Source organism: Elephas maximus, chromosome 4 (assembly GCF_024166365.1).
Source record: "Elephas maximus indicus isolate mEleMax1 chromosome 4, mEleMax1 primary haplotype, whole genome shotgun sequence".
NCBI lineage: Eukaryota > Metazoa > Chordata > Mammalia > Proboscidea > Elephantidae > Elephas > Elephas maximus.
In genome coordinates, this window is record NC_064822.1 from 178,863,012 (window position 1) to 178,887,521 (window position 24,510).

General features: G+C 54.3%; 1 protein-coding gene across 1 annotated transcript; it reads left to right on the forward strand.

Annotated features, from left to right (window-relative positions):
• The first annotated feature begins 740 nt into the window (after positions 1-740).
• Positions 741-23,383, forward strand: MCM5 (minichromosome maintenance complex component 5). Its single transcript, XM_049884295.1, has 17 exons — positions 741-842; positions 1,068-1,242; positions 3,225-3,351; positions 3,431-3,559; positions 5,164-5,336; positions 7,335-7,490; positions 9,192-9,358; positions 10,940-11,111; positions 12,580-12,691; positions 14,070-14,213; positions 14,553-14,618; positions 14,796-14,972; positions 15,874-15,986; positions 18,050-18,178; positions 19,470-19,612; positions 21,636-21,763; positions 23,013-23,383. The coding sequence occupies exons 2-17, from the start codon at positions 1,076-1,078 to the stop codon at positions 23,112-23,114; spliced, it is 2,205 nt and encodes a 734-aa protein (XP_049740252.1). The 5' UTR covers positions 741-842; positions 1,068-1,075; the 3' UTR covers positions 23,115-23,383.
• The last annotated feature ends 1,127 nt before the right edge of the window (positions 23,384-24,510 follow it).

Below are 24,510 nucleotides of genomic sequence, written 5' to 3' on the forward strand. Positions count from 1 at the left end.
CGTTCCAATGCTGCCTCTCCCATCCACCGGCCACAGGGCCGTGGGCTCCTCAGAACCACAGAGCGCTGGATCGCACTCTGGCAAGGGTTCGCCTCTCTGGGCCTGAGTCTGTCATTACAAAATGGGGCAATTTGACCCTCTAATTTCTAAGCTACTTCTTTCACCCCACGGTTCCGAAAGGGGTCATTTTCTTATTGTTGCATGCCATTAAGTTGATTCCCACTCATAGTGACCCCATGTGACAGAGAAGAACTGCCCTATATGGTTTTCTTAGCTATAATCTTTACAGGAGCGGGTCGCCAGACCTTTCTCCCGCAGTGCCACTTGGGTGGGTTACAGCCGCCAAATTTTCAGTTAGCAGTTCAGTGATTTACCATTGTGCCACCAGGGCTTTTTAAAAATCTCAGGAAAAGTACACGAAACAGCTTTCAGCACTTCTACCGGCAGCCCGCACTCATCCCGTCCCCTGAAAACTGGCCCGTCCGCCATCTTTGCACCCGCCCCACCCGCGCTGCCACCACTACCGCGGCCTCTTCCTTCCGAGTCAGAAGTTTCGCGCCAAATCAATTGCTCCTCCCACAGAAAATGGAGCCCGGAAGAAGGCTAGAACTGACGTCATATGCCCCACAGCCAATCCTCTCCGGCGGGAGGCGGGGCTGGGAGGTCCGGGGTTTGATCACGGGTCGCACAGTGGCCCAATCGCTGGCCGCAGGGCTCCGGCGAACCAATAAGGACTCAGCGGCCGCGGCGTCTGAGCGCGCCGTCCCGCTTTTCCCGCGAAACCCGGCGGGGAGCAAGGAGGTTCCTGTCTCCCGGAGCCCGTGGAGCTCGGGGAGGGAGAGGTGAGGCCGGTGGGACTAGGCAGCCGACCCCACGGAGGTCCCCTGGCATCTGCACTTTGGGTCTCAGTGGAGGTGGCCTCCGGGAGGGGAACTGGGGCCACCCTCACCCCCACTCATTGCCGGGACATCCCTGCTTCTGGTTCCGAGCAGAGGACCCTGGCGTCGGAGGGGAGAAAATGCCGCGCACTGCTCCCAGCCCGCCTTAGCTCTTTATTCCCCTGCCAGGTGCAGTCATGTCGGGCTTCGACGACCCTGGCATTTTCTACAGCGACAGCTTCGGGGGGGACCCCGGGGCCGATGAGGGGCAGGCCCGCAAGTCTCAGCTCCAGAAGCGCTTCAGGGAGTTCCTGCGACAGTACCGAGTGGGCACCGACCGCACCGGCCTCACCTTCAAATACAGGTGGGCACTGAGAGGGACTGGAGCAGAGATGCACCTTCAGCCCCTCTGCTGTAGAGCTGGGGGTGGGGCAGACCATGTTTGGCCACACTTCACTTAGAGCCCATTAGTGTCCTAGACAGCCTGAGCAGAGGTTGGAAACAGGACCAGAGAGCCGAATCACCCGGGTCACAGCGCGTTTTCCACTCCCCTGGCCCCCAGAGCATATGGTTTTATCTGTTTTATAACTGAAGTTAATTTTGGGGTGTGTCGAATGGGCCACTAACAACCCAGCTAGGGCTGCTTGGACAGAGACAGGTCTTGTTCCTTGTTCAAGTGCTTCTTATGTTCTTCCAGGTAGTGTCTGTGATACCTTGTAAGCTCAAGTTGTCCATGGGTGTAAATGGTGAAGATGACAGCTAGGGTTCCCTTCACTCATTCATGCATTCATTCATTCAGTCTTGAAACTTACAGTAAGTCTCTGGGTTATGAACGTCTGACTGAGAATGTCTGACTCAGGACAACTGTACTGGGCCTTTAATGTTACATCACTTTGCTCTCAGTTTAAAACGACTGAACCAGCCCCTCCTCAATGAATTCTTTATCACAATCACCTTCATTTGCTGCACGTGCAGTTTTTAATTCCTTGAAAGGACTTCAAGCCTTTTCTTGCACTAAAGTAAGGCTAAGTAATAACCACGCAGAGGACCCAGAGGACCTAGGCCTCAGGGGGAAGGGAATGCCATGTGCCATTTCCAGCCTGTCCTAGCTCTGAGTTCTGACTTAACTGCAAATTTCTAAAGACACACTTAGGAATGAATCTCACTGGTAACCCAGATCTCTTATATAACCCGGGAACTGCTTGTGTATTGATTGAGCACCTGCTGTGTGCTGGGTGCTGTCCCAGGTGCTGGGCCACAGCATGGAACAAGCTGGACAATGGACAAATCCCTGCCTTTCATTCATTGTAAAAGCCAATGGTGTCTTGTTGAATTCTGGTAGGCCAAGCTACTATCTGGAGACCATAAAATGCAGAGAACTTGAGTTTGTTAAAGTCAGGCCCTGGATTGAACCCGACCAGTTCTTAACTGAGTGACTTGCAAGTGACTGTCTCTCTGGGCCTCAGTTTCTTAATCAGTAAAGTGGGTATAGCCATTCCTGCCTCCATTTATAGCCAGACCAGCTAACACTGATCACCTGCAACGTGTAGGGTACAGTGCTAAGCACTGAGATACAAAAATGGAAAGACACTGCTTGCCCTGAAGAGGCTACTAAGTCAGCAAGGTGAGGCTTAGAGACCCACAAATAAATTACAAGGTGATAATTGCCTCAGTGGAAGAGTGGAAGGCAGAGGAAGGAGCTGAAGTCTGACTTGACAGTTGAGCTGAGGGAGGAGTTTCGGGAGTGGAAGGCATTCCAGGGAGGAGTGATTGCATGGATGGCCTGTTATACAAGGAAGGGTGGCCTGTTACACAAGGGACTTTCAGAGACCGGCTGACGGTTTGATATGGCTACTGGACAAAGTAGAAGAGAATGGGTCCTGAGATGAGGCTGGGGAGCAGGCTGTGCATAGGTCAGTGGTCCCCAAAATGTGTTCTTGGAACAGTTCTGTCTGATGCTCTGTAAAAAGAGTGTCTAGTGGTTGACAAGACAGTCAAGGTCCCTGCTGCCAGGGAGTCTCCAAGTTTGAGGTTAGTTTCCAGGAGTGAGTTAAAGTTTCCAAGGAGTCATGCAGTGAAAGTTTGCAGTGAGTGTCTGCCAAGCTGACCTGTGCGGAACCCCGTCTTCGAGCATTTAAACGTCCTTTATCTTGCGGGCGCTCCCGTGGAACTTTCTTTGGAGGACTCCTCTGTCAGCACCGGGGAGCCTCTGCAGCACCTTGTAGTGAGCTGTTTGCTTGGCTTGGGAAGGGGAGGGCGCGGTGGTGGCCGCGCTGCAGGAGATGTAGATGTGCAGGCACCCCTCAGCCAGCGTTGGTTTCCCTCCTGCGCACCCGCCCGCTATAGGGATGAGCTCAAGCGGCATTACAACCTGGGCGAGTACTGGATTGAAGTGGAGATGGAGGATCTGGCCAGCTTTGATGAGGACCTAGCTGACTACTTGTACAAGCAGCCAGCCGAGCACTTGCAACTGGTGAGTGGGCCCCCATCCCTGAGCCTTCCAGGGCTGGCCCTGCCCCATCACAACAGCCTGTCCCCTTCCTCTTCTCTAGTTAGAGGAAGCTGCCAAGGAGGTGGCTGATGAGGTGACCCGGCCCCGGCCCACCGGCGAGGAGGTGCTCCAGGACATCCAGGTCATGCTTAGGTCGGACGCCAGCCCGTTCAGCATTCGCAGCCTGAAGGTGGGTCCACCTAGGGGCCGGTCTGAGGGTGGTGGCAGCCAGTGCATGGTGGAGAGGGGCAGGCCTGGGCACCAGCTGTGTGAGCCTGCCAAGTCACTCCACCTTTTTGAGCTGGTTTCCTCCTCTGTAAAACCAACTCACGGGACAAATGTTTACCGAGCCCCTCCTGTGGGCCAGGCATTGTGTTAGGTCCTGGAGAAACAGTGACAGACTGAATGGACACACTCCCGTCCTTGAGGAGCTTACATCCAGTGGGGGAGACGGAGCATGCCAGTCAACATTATACGTGATAGAAGGTTACGTGGTTGTAAACTCAAGGAAAGAAATCAAGAGGGTGATGAGACTTCAAGGGACAGCGTAGCAGGGGCAGGCATCTAGGGACCATGGTTTCGGGGGACATCTAGGTCAATTGGCATAACAAAGTTTATTAAAATGTTCTGCATCCCAGTTTGGTGAGTGGTGCTTGGGGTCTTAAAACTAGCAAGTGGCCACCTCAGATGCATCGGTTGGTCCCAACCCACCTGGAGCATGAAGGAGAATGAAGAACACTGAAGACATAAGGAAAACATTAGCCCAAGAAACAGAAAGGGCTATATAAACCAGAGACCCCATCAGCCGGAGACCAGAAGAACTAGATGGTGCCCTGCTATCACCAATGACCACCCTGACAGGGAATGCAACAGAGGGTTCCTGACAGAAGAGGAAAAAAGTGGGGTGCAGAACTCAAAGTCTGATAAAAGGACCAGACTTAATGGTCTGACTGAGACTGGAAGAACCCCAGAAGACATGGCCCCAGGACTCTCCATTAACCCAGAACTAAAACCATTCCTGAAGTCAGCTCTTCAGACAAAGGTTAGACAGGACTATAAGACATAAAATGATACTGGTGAGGAATGTGCTTCTTAGCTCAAGTAGACACTTTAGACTAAGTGGGCAGCTCCTGTCTGGAGGTGAGATGAGAAGGCAGAGGGGAACAGGAGCTGGTTGAATGGACGCAGGAAATCTGAGGTGGAAAGGGGAGTGTGCTGTCACATTATAGGGATAGCAACTAGGGTCACATAACAATGTGTGTATAAATTTTTGTATGAGAGACTAAAGCTGTGAACTCTCACTTAAAGCACAATTAAAAAAAAGAAAAAGGGTGTTGAGAGAAAGCGTGGAGGCCTCTCTGGAAAAGATAGGGAATGCTCCTTTGAGGAGGTGACACCTGACATGATGTGAAGTCCTTAAAAGCAAGGATCATGCCTGAGGCTCCTGTGAACCCCGTGTTGAGGGCAGCCTGGCACTGAACTGGGTCCACTGGGTGGACGCTCAGCAAACAGGTTTTCAGCTGAAAGGAAGAGCTGTGGCCCTCCCTGCAGCTCTGTGCCCCCCATCTCCTGGCCCAGGACACTTCCCAGCAGGTTTCAGATGCTCTCTGACCCTGCCTCCTTTTTTAAAATAATTTTTAAAAATTGTGATCAATATATAGGTAACAAATCATTTGTCATTTCAGCAGTCTTCACAGATGCAGCTCGCTGACATGACATACGTTCATCATGCTGTTCTACTGTCACCACCCCAGCTCCCTTTAACTAACATCCCTCCTCGTGGCTCTGTTGCAGTCGGACACGATGTCGCACCTGGTGAAGATCCCCGGCATTGTCATTGCGGCCTCTGCAGTCCGGGCCAAGGCCACCCGCATCTCTATCCAGTGCCGCAGCTGCCGCAACACCATCACCAACATCGCCATGCGGCCGGGCCTGGAGGGCTACGCCCTGCCCAGGAAGTGCAACACGTGAGTGGGCCTTGGGCAGTCTGTGTGGCTGGAAGGGGCGTCAGAGCACCACCAGTAGCAGCTTATTAGTGGTCCCCTGGGAAGCGTTGGGGAGGGGGGCGTGCCGTGGTGCCCGGGGTTATGAATGGGGCATGGTGTCCCTCTACATTGGTGAGTTCAGCTCCTACCGGGATGCCCAGACAACCTGTGCTGGGAACCCAGGGTTGAGAGGGAAAAGGATGCCAGGGGGATTTGTCTATCTGGAATCTTCTATAGCAGTCAGCAAGCCGGCTGCTGACCACATCCAGCCTGCCGCATGATCCCAGCCATGCTTGCTCACTGTTGCGTTGCCTGTGCCTGTGACTGTGTTTGTGCTACAGAGTCTTGGTCCCCTCTGCCCGTTCCTCCTCAGTTTCCTGACCTAGGCATTGCAGTGTCCCAGGGCTCAGCCCTGCGGTTGTATTTCTACACTCACCCCTCTGTGATCGCAGGCTTTACGGACGGCTGATGTGTGGAGGCTATGCATGGGTATCTCCACTGACCACCATGCTGGTCTGTCCAGCAGCCTGCAGACGTCCAATGTGGGTGTCTAATGGGCATTACAGACTTGAATGTGGCCCAAATGGAGCTAAATTGCCATCCCGTCCCCAGACCTGTCCCTCCTGCATCTCCCCCCGCTAAACAAAACACCATCTTTTCATGTGTTCAGACCCAAATCACAATGTTTTCCCCCCATCTTGCATCTAAACCATCCTTTTGGCTCTTCCATCAAATGTGTGTAGAGGATGGGACCATTTCTTACCACCTTTGGCTCACCTGCCCTGTTCCATGCTGTTGTTGTCACTCACTGGAACAATGCAGTGACCGCCTGGTCCCCCTGCGTCCATCTTTGTTCCCCGCCATCCGTCCTCCACCCAGCAGCCAGCGTGACCCTTCTAAATTGCAAGTGATTCAGTCATTTCCCATCTCACCCACAGTCAAGTCCTCTTTTGGCCCTGTCTGCCCCCAGCTCCTTCCCACCTTGCCTGGCACTCCTCCTCCTCACTGGGCCCCAGCCGCATGGCCTCCCGACTGCTCCCTGAACACGCCAAGCACACGCCGGTCTCGGCGTCTTGAGCTTGCTGTTTTCTCTGCCCGGAATATTCTTCCTCAGACTTCCACAGTCTGTATTCTCACTTCTCCCTTCAGGTTCCTCCTCAATGTCACCTCGTAAGAGGCGCCGCACCTGACCCGCCATGTTATTCAGGTGCACACATACCTGGCTGCTCTCTTCGTACCTGCCTACTTTTCTTCAGAGCGCCTAGCACTGCCTGTCGTCATGTGTTCATTTCCTTGTTAGCTTTTTCTGTCTCCCCTGACTAGAACTTAAACTCTAGAAGAGCAGGGGTGTTTTGCGCACTGTTGGTCTTTTGCACCTAGAGTAATACCTGGCACATAGTAGGTGCTTTGCTATAAGATTTGTTGAATAATGGCTAGAATTTTAGACAGAGGCCTGAGAATGGTCTAGAGGTGTTTAGAATCTCACTGGAAAAGATCTTGGAGTTTTCGTGGGGGGTTAGTAAGGTCATTGATAAACTAGCCTCTGGTAGCACAGTTGTTAAGTGCTCGGCTGCTAACCACAAGGTTGTTGGTTTGAACCCACCAGCCGCTCTCGGGGAGAAAGATGCGGCAGTTGGCTTCTGTAAAGATTTACAGCTTTGGAAACCCTGTGGGGCAGTTCTTCTCTGTCACAAGGGTCACTATGAGTCAGGATCAACTCAACAGCAGTGAGTTTGGTTTGGTTTCCCAGTGGGGACCCTGGGGCCCCCTGAGGGGACTGGATTGTGGCTTGTCTTCCGCCGCTCAGAGCGAAAGTCAGGCTCCAGAGGGTCTCCCAACTCCTAACTTGTCACTTGGCTACCATAGAGCAGCCCTCCATTTAGGGCCTTTCCTAGCTCATCCTGGGTACCCCTTCAGTTGTTGCTGGTCACATCTTGTTGCTGATTCGTGGTGACTGAGCTCTGACCCCTCCCCATGCAGGGATCAGGCTGGGCGCCCCAAGTGCCCTCTGGACCCCTACTTCATCATGCCCGACAAGTGCAAATGTGTGGACTTCCAGACCCTGAAGCTGCAGGAGTTGCCTGATGCGGTGCCCCACGGCGAGATGCCCAGACACATGCAGCTGTACTGTGACAGGTGGGGCAGGCAGGGCTGGGCGCATCCCTGAGCCACACACGTCTCTGAGCCACACACTGAGGTGGTTCACTTGTGGGTCCTCTGGAGTGTGGTGGGTTGTAGGGAGGAGAAAGGGAAGAGGTGATGGCTAGTTTCTGAGCAATTGTGCTGTGCCTGGTGCTTTCCGTATGTTTCCTCTCGCCTTCCGGTAACCCTCAGGGGGCATCTTAGCCCCCATTTTGCAGATGAGGAGATGTAGCTTTGAGAGGCTAACTGGCTTAGTGAGTGGAGGAGCTGGGTTTTGAGCCTACATCTCTTGCTTTCCAGAGCCCCTGTAGAAGTACCTTTCCAGCCGTCTTGGGACTGGGAGGCCCTGAGAAGTGTTCTAACAGGCCCAGGGTGGCATAGCTAGATAACCAGCTTGAAAGCCTCTTCCCAGCTGGGCATCCCCCACTCCACATCTGTTCCCCAAGGCTTTCTGTTAAGATTTTGCCCTTGGGTTTCCTGAGTAAGTTGCAGAGGGGGCTTAGAAACCTGGGAGGAAGGCTCGGAGAGCGCTGAGTCAGCCTCTTACCCGGGCTTCGCCACCCTGAAGTTGCATGCCATTGTTCTGTGCATGTGAATTTTTCTGAGGAGCTGGTCCATAGCTTTCATCAGTGGGTGAGTTACACGAGTCTGCCGGACTCAGATTCCTCATCAGCAGAGCGGGGATATGCTCTATCTCTGCTGTGATATTTAAAATGGAAAACGGGCGTCAAACGCACGATTCTGGGCACAGATTAAGTATTTCTTAAATTATGTATTAGGTTATTAGACAGTAGTAATCAGTATGTAATAGATTGTTCTCCAAGAGGCATGTGATAGAAAGTTTAAGACGTGGTATAAGAAGAGAGGCGTTGGAGGCTCATAGAATGTTACAAATGGCAGCAAAGATCCCCCATGGAGCTGTGACTCTATGGTTTATAAAGCACCGTGGTATCTGTTACTTCCCCTGATCCCACAGCAGTAGAGGCAGGTCAGATCACTTTACTGTCCCCCATCTTAGAGATGCAGAAACAGGCCCAGAGAGGCCCAGTGACTTCTTTGAGGTCACACAGCTACTAATTTTGCAGAGTGCATTGCAGGTCCAAATGTCCCCTCCATGCTACACTGGCTCTGGCTGAAAGGGATCACGTTTTAACATTTTATTTTGTCGAGAGAGTGAAAACTCAGAGACAGGTTGACTTGGCTGAGCTCATGGAGCCAGGAAGTGGCAGCAATGTGAGTGGCCCAGGCCAGGAGGCTGGGATAGAATGAGGCAGAAGGCTTCTCCTGAGATGGCCACAGGGAGCCATGTGACAAGCCTGACAGCAGACAGCATGGAGATGGGGGCTTCTGAAGGGCTGTGAGTAGCAGCACTGAGCCTTCCCCCGAAGCCCCGCCAACATAACACAGGAGCTCGAGAAGGCAGCTGGAGGGGCAGGCCATCACCTGCCTTCCTGTCCGACTGCCACCCTAACCGGGGATCGTTAATGCTGTTCTCTAAGCAATGAGCCATCTAAGGATAGGGTGGGTTGTGATGAAGGACAGAGGGACCCTTTCTCTGGGCCCCACGGGCTAGAGGTGGGTCAAGCAGAGATGCTCAGGTGTGCTGTGAGCGTGATGGGGGTCAGTGAATCACGGGCTCCTGCCCCCACCAGGCTCTCACCTTTTCTCTTTCCTCCCCTGTCATCATTCTCTCAGGTACCTGTGTGACAAGGTCGTCCCCGGGAACAGAGTCACCATCATGGGCATCTACTCCATCAAGAAGTTTGGCCTGACCTCCAGGAGGGGCTATGATAGGGTGGGCGTGGGCATCCGGAGCTCCTACATCCGGGTCCTGGGCATCCAGGTGGACACTGATGGCTCTGGTGAGTCGGCTTTGGGGTCCTGGCTCAGCCCTGCAGAGGCTGCGCTTGCCCACCTACCTTCACAGGTAGCTTGTGATCTCATGAGGTAGCCCAGGACATCCTTACATTGCTCGTGCTGCTAGAATGTTCATCTTTATGTTAAGCAAGAGCTTGTCTCCCTGTAGCATCCACCTGTCAGTCCATGCTGTGGGCCCTGGCCTGAGGGTGCTTGCCTAAATGCAGGACCAAGGCTGAAGGACTGAAGACAAACTAGTGGGGAATTGCTGATCATTCCCACAGGAGAGGCATGAGAGGGAAACGTGGGTTCCAGATGGCGGGAGCTCAGGTACCAGCTGCAGAACTGAGACGATGGCAGTGAACCTGCCAGGGGACAGTGCAGGGAGAAGTGGTGTCAGTGGTGATTCCAGCCAGTGCTAGAGCAGGTGGGAGAAATGAGAGCGACAGGAGCCTCATGGGAAGGGGGCGTGGGGGCTGGGTTTGAAGGACAGCAGGACGTGGAGGAGAGGATCTTCCAGGAGGAAGAGGGGTGGCTTGAATGGGTGAAGCCCCTGGCCTGGCATGGGTGCTGAGTGGGTGCAGGGACTGGGGCCATGTAAAGGGCCTTGAATGCCAAGGTGAGGACTCGTGCTTTTACCTGGGGGCTGTGGGGAGGCACTGCAAGGTTTTCCAGGTTTATGTCCGTGCTGGGTGCAGTGAGTTGATTTGGAGGGGAGGGTCCCCAGACTCAGTTTACAGACCTCTGTGCCCATTCCCTGGTAGCTTATCTTGGCTCACAGCTTTTAACCCCCCAATGCTGGTAGTTATAGGTTTCTGTCTCCAGCTGGATTTCTCCCCATACCCAGGCCCTCCTATCTAGCTGTTGACGTGTCTACGTCAATGTCTTTGAGCCATCTCAAGCCTGACGCGTCCAGAGCAGAGTTCCTTCATTCCCCCACCCTATCAAGCTGGCTCCTCTGTCTTCCCGTCTCAGCTAACGCCCACTCCATCCTTCCAGTTAATCAGGCAAAAAACCTCAACGTCATCCCTCACCTTATCATCCCCACATCTCACCTGTTGGCACACCTGGTGGCTCCACCTTCAGATACATTCAGGGTCTGACTACTACTCCTCACCTCCTCACCACGTCCATCCTGGCCCAGGCCGCTGCCATCTTGGCCCTGGATTGTTGCCAGCCTTCCTCCCTTGTCTCCCAGCCTCTGCCCTTGACCCTATATCCTCTTTTCTGCACAGCAGCCAGAGTGATTAATGCCCTTAGAACCAGAGACATCATGTCGCTCCTTGGCTGAAAGGGCCCCATTTCTCTCCGTCAAATGAAAGGCCATCTGGCGGTCCCCAAGGGCCTACACAACCTGGCTGTCTATACCTCAGACCCCCATCCCTTCTCCCCTTGCTCTCTGGGCTCTGGAACACACCAGGCCCACTCCCGAGAGGCCGGGGCTAAGTGGTCCAACTGGGGCATCTGCCTTTATCAGCCTGAGGCTCTGCCCTCTGGGAGGTTCCAAGCTGGGCCCAGGCAGGGGAGTAGGCTGGAGGAGGGTCCCCCTCACAGCCCTCACGCACCTCCCTCTCCTGCCCACCCAGGCCGCAGCTTTGCGGGGGCTGTGACCCCACAGGAGGAGGAGGAGTTCCGCCGCCTGGCCTCCCTGCCCAACGTCTACGATGTCATCTCCAAAAGCATTGCTCCCTCCATCTTCGGGGGCATGGACATGAAGAAGGCCATCGCCTGCCTGCTCTTTGGGGGCTCTCGAAAGAGGTAGGGAGCCGGGCCCATGGACCACTGGGGCCTTGGGCAGGGCCTGGCGACTTGGCCTCAGGACAGCTGCCAGATGATGAGGGCTTGAATTTTCTTTTCATTTTTCCTGGGGCCCTCGGCCATGCTCCTCCCCCCAGATCTTTCCCAGCCCCAGTCTAGCTGTCAGCTGGCCGGGGGCTAATTCACCACCCTGGCTGGAGGGTGGGTGCGGGAACCCGGCAAGCGCAATGGGGAGAGCTCTAGTTTAGGGTTAGGGGATTAAGTCTCTGCTATGCTCCTTACTTATGCTCCTTACTTAGTGTGTGACCTGGGCAGGGAGGCAGCACCGCCCTGAACCTGAGTGTCCCCGTAAATTAAACAGGTGAAAAATCTGACACTCAGGCCGCCACACGTCCTTTTGAAACTCTGAAGAAGGGCTTTTGAAATTTAAAAAAAAAAAAAAAAATAGAAACATAGAAAATAATAAGATTATTATTATTAAGAGCTGACGTTTACTGTGAGTGCCTGGGTGGTGCAAATGGTTAACACACTTGGCTGCTGAACAAAAGGTTGGAGGGTTGAGTCTGCCCAGAAGTGCCTTGGAAGAAGGTCCTGGTGATCTGCTTCCAAAATTCAGCCACTGGAAACCCCGTGACACACGTGGGGGTGCCGTGAGGGGACACACACGGGGTGCTGTGAGGTGACACACGTGGGGTGCCGTGAGGTCACACATGTGGGTGCCGTGAGTTGGCGTTGACGCCACAGTGACTGTTTCTGTTTTATAAAAACGTTAACTGAGTTCGGATTACGTGCCAGGCGTTCTTTTAAGTGCTTTCCATGTCTGAAACCCAGTCAGTTTTCACAGCCACGCCGTGCAAAAGCTGTTAAACCTGTTTTATAGATGAGGAAACTGAGGCACGGGCAGCTAAAGGGACTTGTTTGAAGTCACATGTGGGGCTGGAAACCTGCGCTAGTGCCCATTCCACTCTGCTGGCACGGCCTGCCGTGGTGCCCCCTTTCTTTCTCCCTGAGAGAGATGTTCACTGTGTGTCCAGTGTGTGCCTACTGTGTGTGTTTACTGTGGGTCCACTGTGTGTACCTATCGTGTGTCCACTGTGTTCACTATGTGTGCCCACTATGTGTTCACTGTATGTTCACTGTGTGTGCCCACTGTGTTCACTGTGTGTCCACTGCGTTTGCCCACTGCGTGTCCACTGTGTGTCCCCACTGCATGTGTCCGGGCACAGCCACGAGTGCCGTTCCCTTTGACCCGCCCTCCTCTGCAAGGTAGGTTTTATCCTGCCCCATCTTTAGGTGAGGCTTACCACGGCTGGCAGATGACAGCTGGATGTGAACGTGGGTCTCAACCAGAGCCCCTGCTCTCCCCTGCTTTCCTGCCTGCCCTGAACCCCAAGACAGGTCAGCGACCAGCGTGAGTCTCTGCCCCTGGATAGATTGTCACCTTGTCCGTCTAACCATGCTCCCCCAGGCTCCCTGACGGACTCACTCGCCGAGGAGACATCAACCTGTTGATGCTGGGGGACCCTGGGACGGCCAAGTCTCAGCTTCTGAAGTTTGTGGAGAAGTGTTCTCCCATCGGGGTGAGTGGCCCAGGACAGCCCTTCTCTCTACCTTGCTGTCCCCACAGGGAGGAAGCCTGGCTGTAGGGCAAGACCACTGGGTCCTGGGACATCCATGGTGGGCTGGCTTTTACATTGCTCCTGGCTGCTGTCAGGATGGCAGAGAGGAGAGAAGAAGGAAACCACTGGTGTGTGTAGGTTTGGGGCAGGAGCACTGGACTGAGAGTTGGGACAGGGTTTGATTTTCAGTCTGGCCAGGAATCAGCTGTGGACCTCGAGCAAGTCCCCTAGTCACTTTGTGCCTCAGTTTATCCATCTGCTAAATAATATTAATAGTAATAATAGTCCAAATAATGGGCCAGACACGGCTCTAAGTGCTTTACGTATATGTACTCATGTAATGCTTACCTCAACTCTATGAGGTAGGTGCTGTTACCACCAATTCATGGAAGAGGAAAAGGAAACTGAGGCACAGTATAGTTAAGTGTCTCGCCCAAGGTCCTGCAGCTAGTAAGTACTGGAATGGGGATTTGAACCCAAATGTCTGCTCACCCATGTCCTCTGGTGCATTGACAGTGGTCTGGGAGGACCAGCAGAGGGTGAGGAGGTGACTACCTTTGTCAGTGGAACAGGGCTGTGCGGATGCGGGGAGTTTTTGGGCGTGAAGTATGTTGGGTTTTCTCGGCCAGCATTATCCAATTGCAGTGTCGTGTGAACTGTGCGAGCCACGTAGGTGATTTATAATTTTCTGGTAGCATCAGTAAGCATATAAAAAGAAACAAGTGAAAATAGTTTTAATAATTTATTCTACTTTATCCAATGTATCCAGAATGTTATCATTTCAACATGTAGTTCAGTATTAAAAAAAAAAAAAAAAAAAACATTAATTAGTACACTTTTATGTTGGCACTAAGCCCTTGAAATCTGGGTGTGCCTCGCACTAGAGCACACCTCAGGTTTGTTCTCCCACATTCAAGTGCCCCCTGTGGTGACCACTGGACAGCGCAGGTCTGTATGGAGGTGACAAGGGACTCAGTGTGGGGGAAGCCTTTGGTAGGAGTCAGGAGGGCCCCCCCACAGCTCTGAGTCCAACATGAAGAGCGTCTCTTCTCTTCTGTGGGCCTCCATTTGCTCCTCTGTGAGCCAGGTCCCTCTGGCCCCTTCCCAGGGCTGTGGTGAGGCTCCAGTGAGGTTCTGGAGAGAATGCCCCGGGAGTACACCTAGGCCAGACTCAATGCCACTGCGGCTTCCCCATTCCAGAAGGAGGAACATGGAGTGGGAGCCCTGAGCTCTGTTCTGTGACCTTGAACGAGCCTTAACTTTGAGAGCCCTTGACCCACTGGGGTGAAAGAGTGAAGCTGGTATTGGGCCCTGACGTCTTTGTTGTCCCCTTGCCCAGGTGTACACGTCTGGGAAAGGCAGCAGTGCAGCCGGCCTCACAGCCTCGGTGATGAGGGATCCCTCGTCCCGGAACTTCATCATGGAGGGCGGAGCCATGGTCCTGGCTGACGGTGGGGTCGTCTGCATTGATGAGTTTGACAAGGTGAGGTGGCACCCAGTGGGTGTGGGCCTGGGATGTGTGTCCTCCTGTGCCTGGACAGCAGAAAGAACCTCTGACCTGGCTCCAGAGGCTGCTGGTCACCATAGGGTAATGGTAGGAAGTTGCTTAACCTCTCCCAGCCTCAGTGTCCACATCTGGAGAGTGGAGAGAGGAGAGCCAAGCCCATGCAATTGTCACCATGATTAGAGATGACGCAGTTTCTGGCACTGGCCTAGCAGGGAGTGGAGGCTCAGGAATGATTGGGTTGGTGTTCTTGCTGCCGTTGCTGCCCTATCTTCCTCATCTGGGTGTGTCTGATAGACATTTCTCTTTCCCACTCAGATGCGAGAAGATGACCGCGTGGCAATCCACGAAGCCATGGAGCAGCAGACCATCTCCATTGCCAAGGTGAGCGGTCCTCCCGGCAAGCCCCCTCTGCCTGGCCCAAGCTGGCCCAGCTGTGCTCAGGGGCCGTGCGGGGCTGGAACGGGTTGGCCCAGGCCTCTGCTGGCGGCCGCAGGTCTAGAATCTGGGGGAGGAGGTGACATGTCCCAGGGTCTCTGTCATCTCCTCTGTCTCCCTTAGGCTGGGATCACCACCACCTTGAACTCCCGCTGCTCTGTCCTGGCTGCTGCCAACTCGGTGTTCGGCCGCTGGGATGAGACGAAAGGGGAGGATAATATCGACTTCATGCCCACCATCCTGTCCCGCTTTGACATGATCTTCATCGTCAAGGACGAGCACAATGAGGAGAGGGACATGGTGCGTCCAGGGTGGGGTGGGTGGCTGCAGGGAGCTCTCGGCTCTGGAAGAGGGCCAGTGAGGCCTGGGCCTTGGGAGGTCCCGAGCCATCAGATACAGCCTTGAAGTGGAGAGTACCTGGGAGTCTGACCTGGCTCTGCCCTGAGAGGTGTGCTCGTGATTCAGGCCTCAGTTCCTTATAGGCGAAAAGGAAGAGGTGAACTTGATGATAAGGACATTTGGTTACAAGTAACAGAGCTGCAGTCTCTGATAAATTTCTGAAAGCAAAGAACTTAATGGCTTATGTAATTGACAGGACCAGTGGTGTGCTGGCTTCAAGCCCAGCTGGATCCGGGTTCTCAAACAGCATTGTCAGGCATCCTCCTGCCACAGTCTCTGGGCTTTGCTTTCCTTGGTGAAGGCTTTGTTCTCAGGCAGCCTCTCACCTATAGTGGCTAAGATGGCCCCTGGAAGCTCCTGGATTTTGTCTTATCAGTTTGACACCCCCCAACGAAAGAGGGACTTCCTGTCTTCCATTAGTTGTAGCAAAAATCCCATGTTGGACTTTCATTGGCTCATATCAGATCAGATGCCCCACCCTGAAGCAGCAACTGTGGTTCTCATTGGCTGGGCCTGGCTGTATGCCCGCTTCCCTGTGAGTGGTTGGGCGGAGCCCCGCCTGAGCCACAGGACTGGGCCAGGAGGAGCAAGAGTGCTAGGATCTCTCTGAAGGGAAATCCAGGTGCTCTTTTCAGAAGGGCACTGGTGTGAGCCAGCAGGAGATACATCCCTGAGGTCCGAATGCCCTTCCTGGCTCTATGATACTGGGTCCCCAGCTCCATCAGCTGTGCCATCCCTACCCCTGTTGGGACCCAGGCTCGGGAAGTCCTTTGGGCTGACCCAGTGTCCCTCTGGCCCACAGATGCTGGCCAAACATGTCATCACTCTGCATGTGAGCGCATTGACACAGACACAGACCGTGGAAGGCGAGATTGACCTGGCCACGCTGAAGAAGTTCATCGCCTACTGCCGAGCGTGAGTCCTGGGCTCGGGCCCACAGGATGGAGCTGCCTAGTGTCCCTGATCCTCACAGGACGCCTGAGACGATGCCGCTTCTTAGGTTTAGCTTCGCTGAATCTGCTCTGCTCCTCCTCAGCCTGTCCAGGTCACATTGGCTCTTGGCCTCAGTTTCCCCATCGAGGGGGTAGGATTTAGGTGGTCTGGAAGATCCCCTTGACTTCGATGTGCAGGGAGGGCATTGTGGTGGTCGTGGGCATGGGTGGCTTCGTGTCCTTGAGCAAGTCAGTTGACCTTTCTGAGCCTGTTTCCCCAGCTTGATGTTCCCTGGGGTTTTGTGAGGATGGCACAAGATGATGAGTAAGTGCTTGGCATAGTCCTGTACCAGGTAGGTAGTTATTTGGTCAGTGGTAGCTGCAGCTCTGTTATTATCCTCACAGACTCTCAGTAAGAGTATGTTAACGGTGAACGCTCACCCAGTACTTAACTTTGCCAGGCATCATTCTGAGCATTTTTTAACTTGCATCCTGTTGCCATCAAGTAGATCCCAATACATAGCGACCCTGTAGGACAGAATGGACCGCCCTGTAAGGTTTCCAAGGCTGTAATCTTTGTGGAAGCAGACTGCCACATCTTTCTTCCACAGAGAGGCTGGTGGGTTTGAACTGCCGACCTTTCAGTTTGCAGCTGAGTGCTTAACCACTGTGCCACCAAAAAAAACCAAACCTGTTGCCATCAAGTCAATTCCGACTCATAGGGACCCTATAGGATAGTAGAACTGCCCCATAGAGTTTCCAAGGAGCGGCTGGTGGATTTGAACTGCCAACCTTTCGGTTAGTAATCGAGCTCTTAAGCACTGCACCACCAGGGCTCCTTACATAAACTTTAACCCTTCCCCAATATCTACAAAATAGCTACACTGTTATTCAGTTTTACAGGTGGGGAAGCTGAGGTAAAGAAAGATTAAATTTGCCCATGGTCACATGTAGGAGGAGCCAGGATTTGAACCCAGGTGTCTGCCTCTAGAGGCTGTGGTTTTAACCACTACACTAAGATCTTAACCTATAACACCTCATTTATCTTTGATGGAATTAAAACCTGAGGGTCAAGGGGCCTTCAAGTGTCCCTCCAGTGAGCAGCTGAAATGCTACAGCTGGGCAGGTCCCTGACTCCTCCCCAGTTCGGCTGGAGCGAATGGCGGTGCAGTGGCCTTGCAGTTCCTGGGTCTTTGTCAAGGTTCTGCACTCTTTATGGCCCAGTCCTCACAGGCTTGTGCACGTCAGAGAGCTCTGGATTCTACTCCAAGTTCCTGAGTGGCCTTGGGGAGGTTTCTCTCTCCCTCTGGGCTCATCTCCTCATTCTTAGATTAACTTTAAAAAAAAAAAAAAAAACCCATTGCTGTTGAGTTGATTCCAACTCACAGTGACTGTATAGGACATAGTAGAACTGTCCCACAGGGCTTCCAAGGAATGGTTGTTGACCTTTTGGGCAGCTCTTAACCACCGCGCCACCGGGGCTCCAGACGAGTTAAGGCTTCCCCTAAATCCATGATGGTCAGTTGGCCAGGAGGATGGGGGGAGATGCTGATCAGACCTGCATGTCCCTGCCGCCCAGCCTCCAGGAAGACCTTGCCCTGCTTGCTGCCCCACATCACCAGCCACCACCCAGCCTCTTGGGATCACCAGTGCATCACATCCTCACTTGTGTAGGGGTGGCCTCTGACACTGCTTCAGACCCATGACGTGTCCTTTGTTAGACACTGGGGGGCAGGGAACAGTGCCCGCCTCCTGGCAAAATACCATGCAGCATCCCACAACAAGGAAGGGGGTAGTTTTCACCTCCTGGAGCTGTCACTTGCTTTCTTCCACCTGCTGTTCTCTCCTGACGTTGATCCCTGTGATACCTGCCCACAGCCCAGATTTCAGTTAACTCTGTTCCACGTGGTGGTGGCCAGGCCGTGTGAGGAGGCCGCTGGGGCGTGTGGGAAGGCATGTCTACAAGCCGGACCAGGGCTGGGGACAGGGTGGGTGCCCCAGGATTCCCTCCTGGCCTCAAACCAGCCGCTCTCCACTGCCCTGCAGGAGGTGTGGTCCCCGGCTGTCAGCAGAGGCCGCCGAGAAGCTGAAGAATCGGTATATCATCATGCGGAGCGGAGCCCGTCAGCACGAGAGGGACAGCGACCGCCGCTCCAGCATCCCCATCACAGTGCGGTGAGCGGACCCGGGGGCGGTGCCAGGTGGAGGGGCTAGGGACCGCATCACTGGTGAGAGGGCCCAGGGCAGCGCTGGGGTGGATGGGCGAGTAACCCCATCACTGATGAGCAGACCTGGGGCAGCACTGGGGTGGACGCACAAGTGATCTCATCACTCTGTGGTGAGCAAACCCAGGGTGGTGCTGGGGTGGACAGGCAAGTGACCCCTGTTATTGTGGTGAGAGGGCCCAGGGCAGTGCTGGGGTGAATGAGCCAGTGACCCCATCACTGTGATGAGTGGATCTGGGGCAGCGCTGGGGTGGACGTGCAAGTGACCTCATCACTGTGTGGTGAGTGGACCCAGGGTGGTGCCGGGGTGGACGGGAGAGTGACCCCCATCACTGTGGGGTGAGTGGACCTGGGGCAGTGATAGGTGGAAGGGCTAGTGACCCCATCACTGTGGTGAGAGGGTCTAGGGCAGCGCTGGGGTGGATGGGCGAGTGACCTCATCATTGTGGTGAGAGGGCCCAGGGCAATGGTGGGTGGACAAGTGAGTGACCTCATGGCTGTGGTGAGAAGGTCCAGGGAAGTACTGGGGTAGACAGGCGAGTGACTCCATCACTGTGGTGAGTGGCCAAGGGCAGCACTGGGGTGGATGGGCGAGTGACCCCATCACTGTGGTGAGAGGGCCCAGGGCAGTGCTGGGGTGGACAGGCGAGTAACCCCATCACTGTGGTGAGAGGGCCCAGGGCAGTTTTCTTAGTTCCTAGCTCTCCCCATTCTTAGGAGTTTACAGAGTGGAGTGGTTAAGAGCTTGGACCCACCTGGTTTGAATCTTGTCTTCCGCACTGGTTAGTTAGAAGTGATTTGGCTGTACGTAATGGAAACCTCACAAAGTGTAGCCTAAATAAATTGGAAGTTTATTTCTGTCTTACATATAAAGGTCTGGAGGTCGGTGGTCCAGGGCTGGACTGATGGACATTCCAGGCAGCAGGACAGGAGGGAGATGGTTCACCTTTTAAGGACACTTCCTGGAATTCCTACTTGATGCTTGGAGTTAGAGCTTACTAACTACAACTTAGTCACACAGACACACCTAGCTGCAAGAGAAGCTGGAAATCTTAGCTGGGCAGCGTGGGCTGGAATAGAAATTAGGGTTCCGTTACTACAGAGGGAAGGGGAGTGGATTAGGGGGACAGCTAGCAGCCTCCACAATAGTCTTTCTCCCTTGGGTCAGCACCTCCTGAGGTTGGGTGGGGCAGAGGAGGGGTGAGCTGCTGAGGCTCTGAGCATCCCGTCACTCCGTGCAGGCAGCTGGAGGCCATTGTGCGCATTGCCGAGGCCCTCAGCAAAATGAAGCTGCAGCCCTTCGCCACCGAGGCAGACGTGGAAGAGGCCCTGAGGCTTTTTCAGGTGTCCACGCTGGATGCTGCCTTGTCCGGCACCCTGTCAGGTGAGCAGTTGCTGGGGACACAGCCCACCTGGTCTCGTGGGTCCCCGGAGCTAAGCTGCATGAGCTGAGCCTGGACGTGGTGGGGCCTGGGTGTGTGTTGCTTCTCTGCACTGCTCTGAGCTTCCTTCTGGCAATGAGCTGCTCTCCCTGTTTTCTCCCCCTCCCCGTGGAGGACCAAGGTGGGAAGAAGCGATTCTTCTCCAGAGTCGTGAACACAGTTCGTTAATCATTTTTAATCATCGGTTAAGAACAACAGTCAGCCCTCCTGTGTTGAACTCGTAACCTTTTCAGTGTGTCCAGAAAGCTTCCCCCATTTATTCTACAGCTGCCCCTGGGGTTCAGGCTGGGTGGAAGTGGATGTTCAAAGAGGCCTTTCCATGGTGCCCAAGGTCACCAGTCCCTTAGCTAGGATGCAGGTCTCGGTCCCCAGGCCTGTGTTTTCTCACCATAGTCACACTGCCCCTTGGGCGTCAGCCTTTCAGCAGGCCTTCCCTGAGACCTGGCTATGGGCAGGCTTTCCTGGATACATTCATTTGTTCCCCCAGCAGATACCTACTGGGCATTTAGTATTTGCCGGGCACTGTTCTCAGTGCTGGGTATATGTTATTAGGTGCCATTGAGTCAATTCTGACTGTAGTGACCCTGTGGGACAGAGTAGAGCTGCCCCATAGGGTTTTTCTAGGCTGTAATTCTTTACAGGAATAGATGGCCAGGTCTTTGTCCTGTGGAGCCGCTGGGCGGGTTCCACCTGTGAATATAAATGTGAGCGGATCACAAAGTCCCTGCCTTCGTGGAGCTCTCATTTCCGTGGGGAAGTGACAGGCAGGAAAGAAACATATAAGACAAGGTGGTGGAAAGTGCAGTGGGAGAACGACAGCCAGGTCAGGCCTGCTGGGGAAGGACTGGGGGGGTGTTGCCTGTGGGCGGGTCAGGGGTGACCTGTCAAGAAGGGACGTTAAGCAGGGACCTGCGTGAAGTGAAAAGTGAAATTCCGTGTGGCTCCCTGGGGGAAGAGCATCGTAGGCAGAGGGAATGGTAAGTGCAAGCCTCGGGGAAGCAGGCTTGTCACGGTCAGGGAACGCCAGGGAGCAGTGGGAGAGGAGGTAAGGGAGGTGGCCGGGGTAGGTGGAGGCTTGTCTCTCCACCCGCTCCCCCACCCCGGCTTCCTGTCACAGGGTACTTGATGAAGGAGGGCTCTCTGGGGTGCTGAGGGTGCAGAGGGTGGGAGTGATTTGGAGCAGGATAGTTGAGTTGGGCCTTGCAGGCTGTGTGGCAGTTGCCTTGCAGACTCCTTATTTCCACCCAGGGCAGTGAACTTTGCCTTCCCCTGCTCAGGGGCTTTCCTGACCACAGCCCCACCCTCTCCTTAGCTGGACCACCAAGGTGCCTGCAGGGTAGGTCAGCAGTTAGGAAGCATGAGCCCCTGCTTGCCGAGGGGTACTTGGGGCACTTCACAGATGTCCCCACAGAGCCTGCCCTCCCTGGGTCACTGAAGGCCCCCTCCAGCACCATCTGGGGATCTTCTCCCTCAGGAAGTGGTCCCTCAGTCCCTGTGGCCTGTTCTGCTGGCTGTAATCCACGTGCTATAATTGGAAGATTTTTCTGGCTTGTTATAATAAAGTCAGCCCAGATCCTTCCTTCAGAGCCTTCCAGTGGCCCCTCATCTAGCCAGAATCAAGGCAGAACCTGTTTCCAAGCCTAGAGGACCTGGCCCTTGTTACCACTTTGCGGGCCCGTCCCTGGCCCCCTGAGGTGCTTTTCAAAGCAGTCAGGTGTGCCCCTGCCTCATCGTCCTTGCGCTTGCTGGTCTCTCTGCCTGGAACGTTCTTCCCCAAATGCCTGCCTTGTTCCCTGGTTAACCTGCTCAGAGAGGTCCTCACATCGCTCAGCACCTGACCCTCTTCCTCCGATTTCCTTTTCTGGGCCTGCCTCAGGGTGTTCTGCCTTGAGCTAGAGGGCTCCTCACTGTGTGTACACCAAGGGCCCGGCACCCTGACCCTGACCCCCATCTCGCTTGCTGTAGGGGTGGAGGGCTTCACCAGCCAAGAGGACCAGGAGATGCTGAGCCGCATCGAGAAGCAGCTCAAGCGCCGCTTTGCCATTGGCTCCCAGGTGTCGGAGCACAGCATCATCCAGGACTTCACCAAGCAGGTGGGTCTCCTGGGGCTGGGCCTTCTTGGGGTGAGCCTCTTGGGGGTGGGCCTCCTGGGGCCAGGCACTGGTGGAGGGGGTCTGCTGTGGGCTCCAAAGGCCTGGTCACCCCCCACCCACCCAGCACCAGTGTCTGCTCAGCAGACAGGCCCGGGGTGGGGGTGGGGGTGGTAGGAGGTGGGGCAGCTGCACACCTGTGTATACCTATCTCCTCTGTGTCCCAGGCCTGCTATTTTACCTCTCCTAAGGACTGTTTCAATTAGGGGTGGGGCATTTTTTCTATCCCATGAAGGGTGGGAGGGAGGAGAGGTAGCAGGGTCCTGGCAGAACAACACCCGGGCCTCCCCATCTGTCTCTTCCCATCTATCCCTTCCCCCATCACCTGGCTTTCCTGCGGGGGCTGGAGGGGGGAAGTGTGGGAGGTGAGAACCAGGAGGATGAGCTTGTGGGGAGGGTGCTGTTGATCCTTAGTGGGGAGATGCTGTGGGGAACTTGTCATCGTCTTTGAAATCACAGGGGCCATCCTGGCTTCTGGTCTCGGCTCCCTTTTGTCTACATCAGCTTGTGCTGATCCTTAAAACAGCGTCATGGGTGTTCATGCCCATTCTGTTGGTGAGCAGACCAAGGCTCAGAGAGCTTTAGGATGTCAAGAGCTTGGGTTCTAGAGTCAGGTGGACTTGATTGATGCCCTGGCTCTACCACTTAATTGCTCTGTGACCTTGAGCAAGTGACTCAGCTTCTCTGTACCTCAGTTTCCTCCCCTGTAAAATGGGGCAAATCCTAGTACCAGCTGCATAAGGTTGCTGTGAGGATGGAATGAGCACGTAAAGACTTAGAAGTGCCTGGTCCCTAGTAGCCATGCAGGAAAGGCCCATTCTTTTTTAATTTTATTTATTTTGTTATTGAGAATATACTCAGCAAAGCATATACCAGTTCAGCAGTTTCTACATGTACAATTCAGTGACATTGATTACATTCTTTGAGTTGTGCAGCCATTCTCACCCTCCTTCCCTGAGTTGTTCCTCCCCATTAACGTAAGCTCACTGCCCCCTAAGGTTCTTGTCTAATCTTTCAAGAGGAAAGATCCATTCTTATTATGAAAAGAGAGGGAACGTAAAGTCCTATCGAGCAGAGGGGTGCTTGGGCTCTGCAGGGCCCTGTGGGCAGCTAGCAGGCATTCTGGGGTCCTGGCAGGCAGTGCCTGCTCCCCTGGGAGGCACGCGCCTGCATCCAGCCCTGTGCTCTGCAGAAGTACCCGGAGCACGCCATCCACAAGGTCCTGCAACTCATGCTGCGGCGGGGCGAGATCCAGCACCGTATGCAGCGCAAGGTGCTCTACCGCCTCAAGTGAGCTGCCAGCGCGGACGTCTCTGCCTCACGAACCCCTCTGCCTCGTGGACCCCTCTGCCTCGGGCCACCTGTGCCGTGTCACCTCTCCCTGCTGGGCATCCCTGCAGACTTCCCGCGTGCCCTCCTGTCTGCCCTGGGACAGAGGGACACCTGCCCTGGGGGAAGGAGCGGCCATGTGTTGCCTCATTGCCTCTGGGCCTCTGTCCCTGCAGCTCCGGGAAATGTGGTTTTGGAGTTTACTGAAATAATAAAGCCGTGGGTGTATTTGGACATCTGTGGGCTTCTGCACATGATGGCCTCTCCCCCTCCAGCCTGCCCTCACAGCGAGGTGGGTGTGGGGGAAGAACAGGCCTAGGAGCCAGGCAGACCCCAGTTCTGTCCTGGGTCTGCCCTTAGGCTCCTGGGTAAGTCACTGCAGCTCTTTGGTGGGGGTAATAAAGGCGGTTCCTGACTGGTGTGAGAATTCAGCGAGCCCCGCTGTATATGAAAGTGCTTTGTGAAGTGTAAGCCTACCTGCCTCAGGGGTCACCCAGCAGCTTAGTGGGTGGGTAGGAACCCTCGTTGTCTAGTCGGACTGCCTTTCTGTGCCTCAGTTTCCTAATCTTTAAACAGGGATGACGCTAGTACCTGCCTTACAGGATTGTCCTCGGGATAAGTAAACTTGTTTCTGGAGTCCCTGGGTGGTGTCAACAGTTAACGCACTTGGCAGCTGCTAACTGAAAGGCTGGAGGTTCGAGTCCGTCCAGAGGTGCTTCAGAGGAGAGGCCTGGTGAGCTACTTCCGAGAACTCAGCCACTGAAAAGCCTATGGTGCGCAGTCTCTGATTCACATGGGGTCACCGTGACGGTACCTAGTGGTTAGCGAAGGGCCCAGGCAGGGCTGGGCAGCGTGGTGAGAGTCTGGGGGAGAAGTGCTCTGCCTTAGAGTAGGGAAGAGCAGAGGTGCTGGGGTTCCGTAGATCTCTCTAGGTGGCCACCACAGGTGTGTAAGGCACTTCACCTTCTCAGTCAGGAAGCTGGGGGTCGCTGGATTCAGCACCACAGAAGAGCTGTGAGGATGGAATGGTAGAAAGCACCAGTGATGGCAATATTGGAGACAACACCAGTACTGGTAGTTATTTTGCCTAGTGTCGGAATACCAATATGACTATATTTTTAAAAAGTGGGAGTTCAAATTAAAACAAACCAGTGAAATAAGATATTTGCTATTTGTCTTGGTTATCTAGTGATTCTATAACAGAAAATACCGCAAGTGGATGGCTTTAACAAGGATTTTATTCTCTCAGTCTACAAGGCTGGAAGTCTGAATTCAGGGTGCCAGGTCCAGGGGAAGGCTTTGTCAGCTCTCGGGGAAGGTCTTTGTCATCAATCTTCCTTTGGACTAGGAGCTTCTCAGTG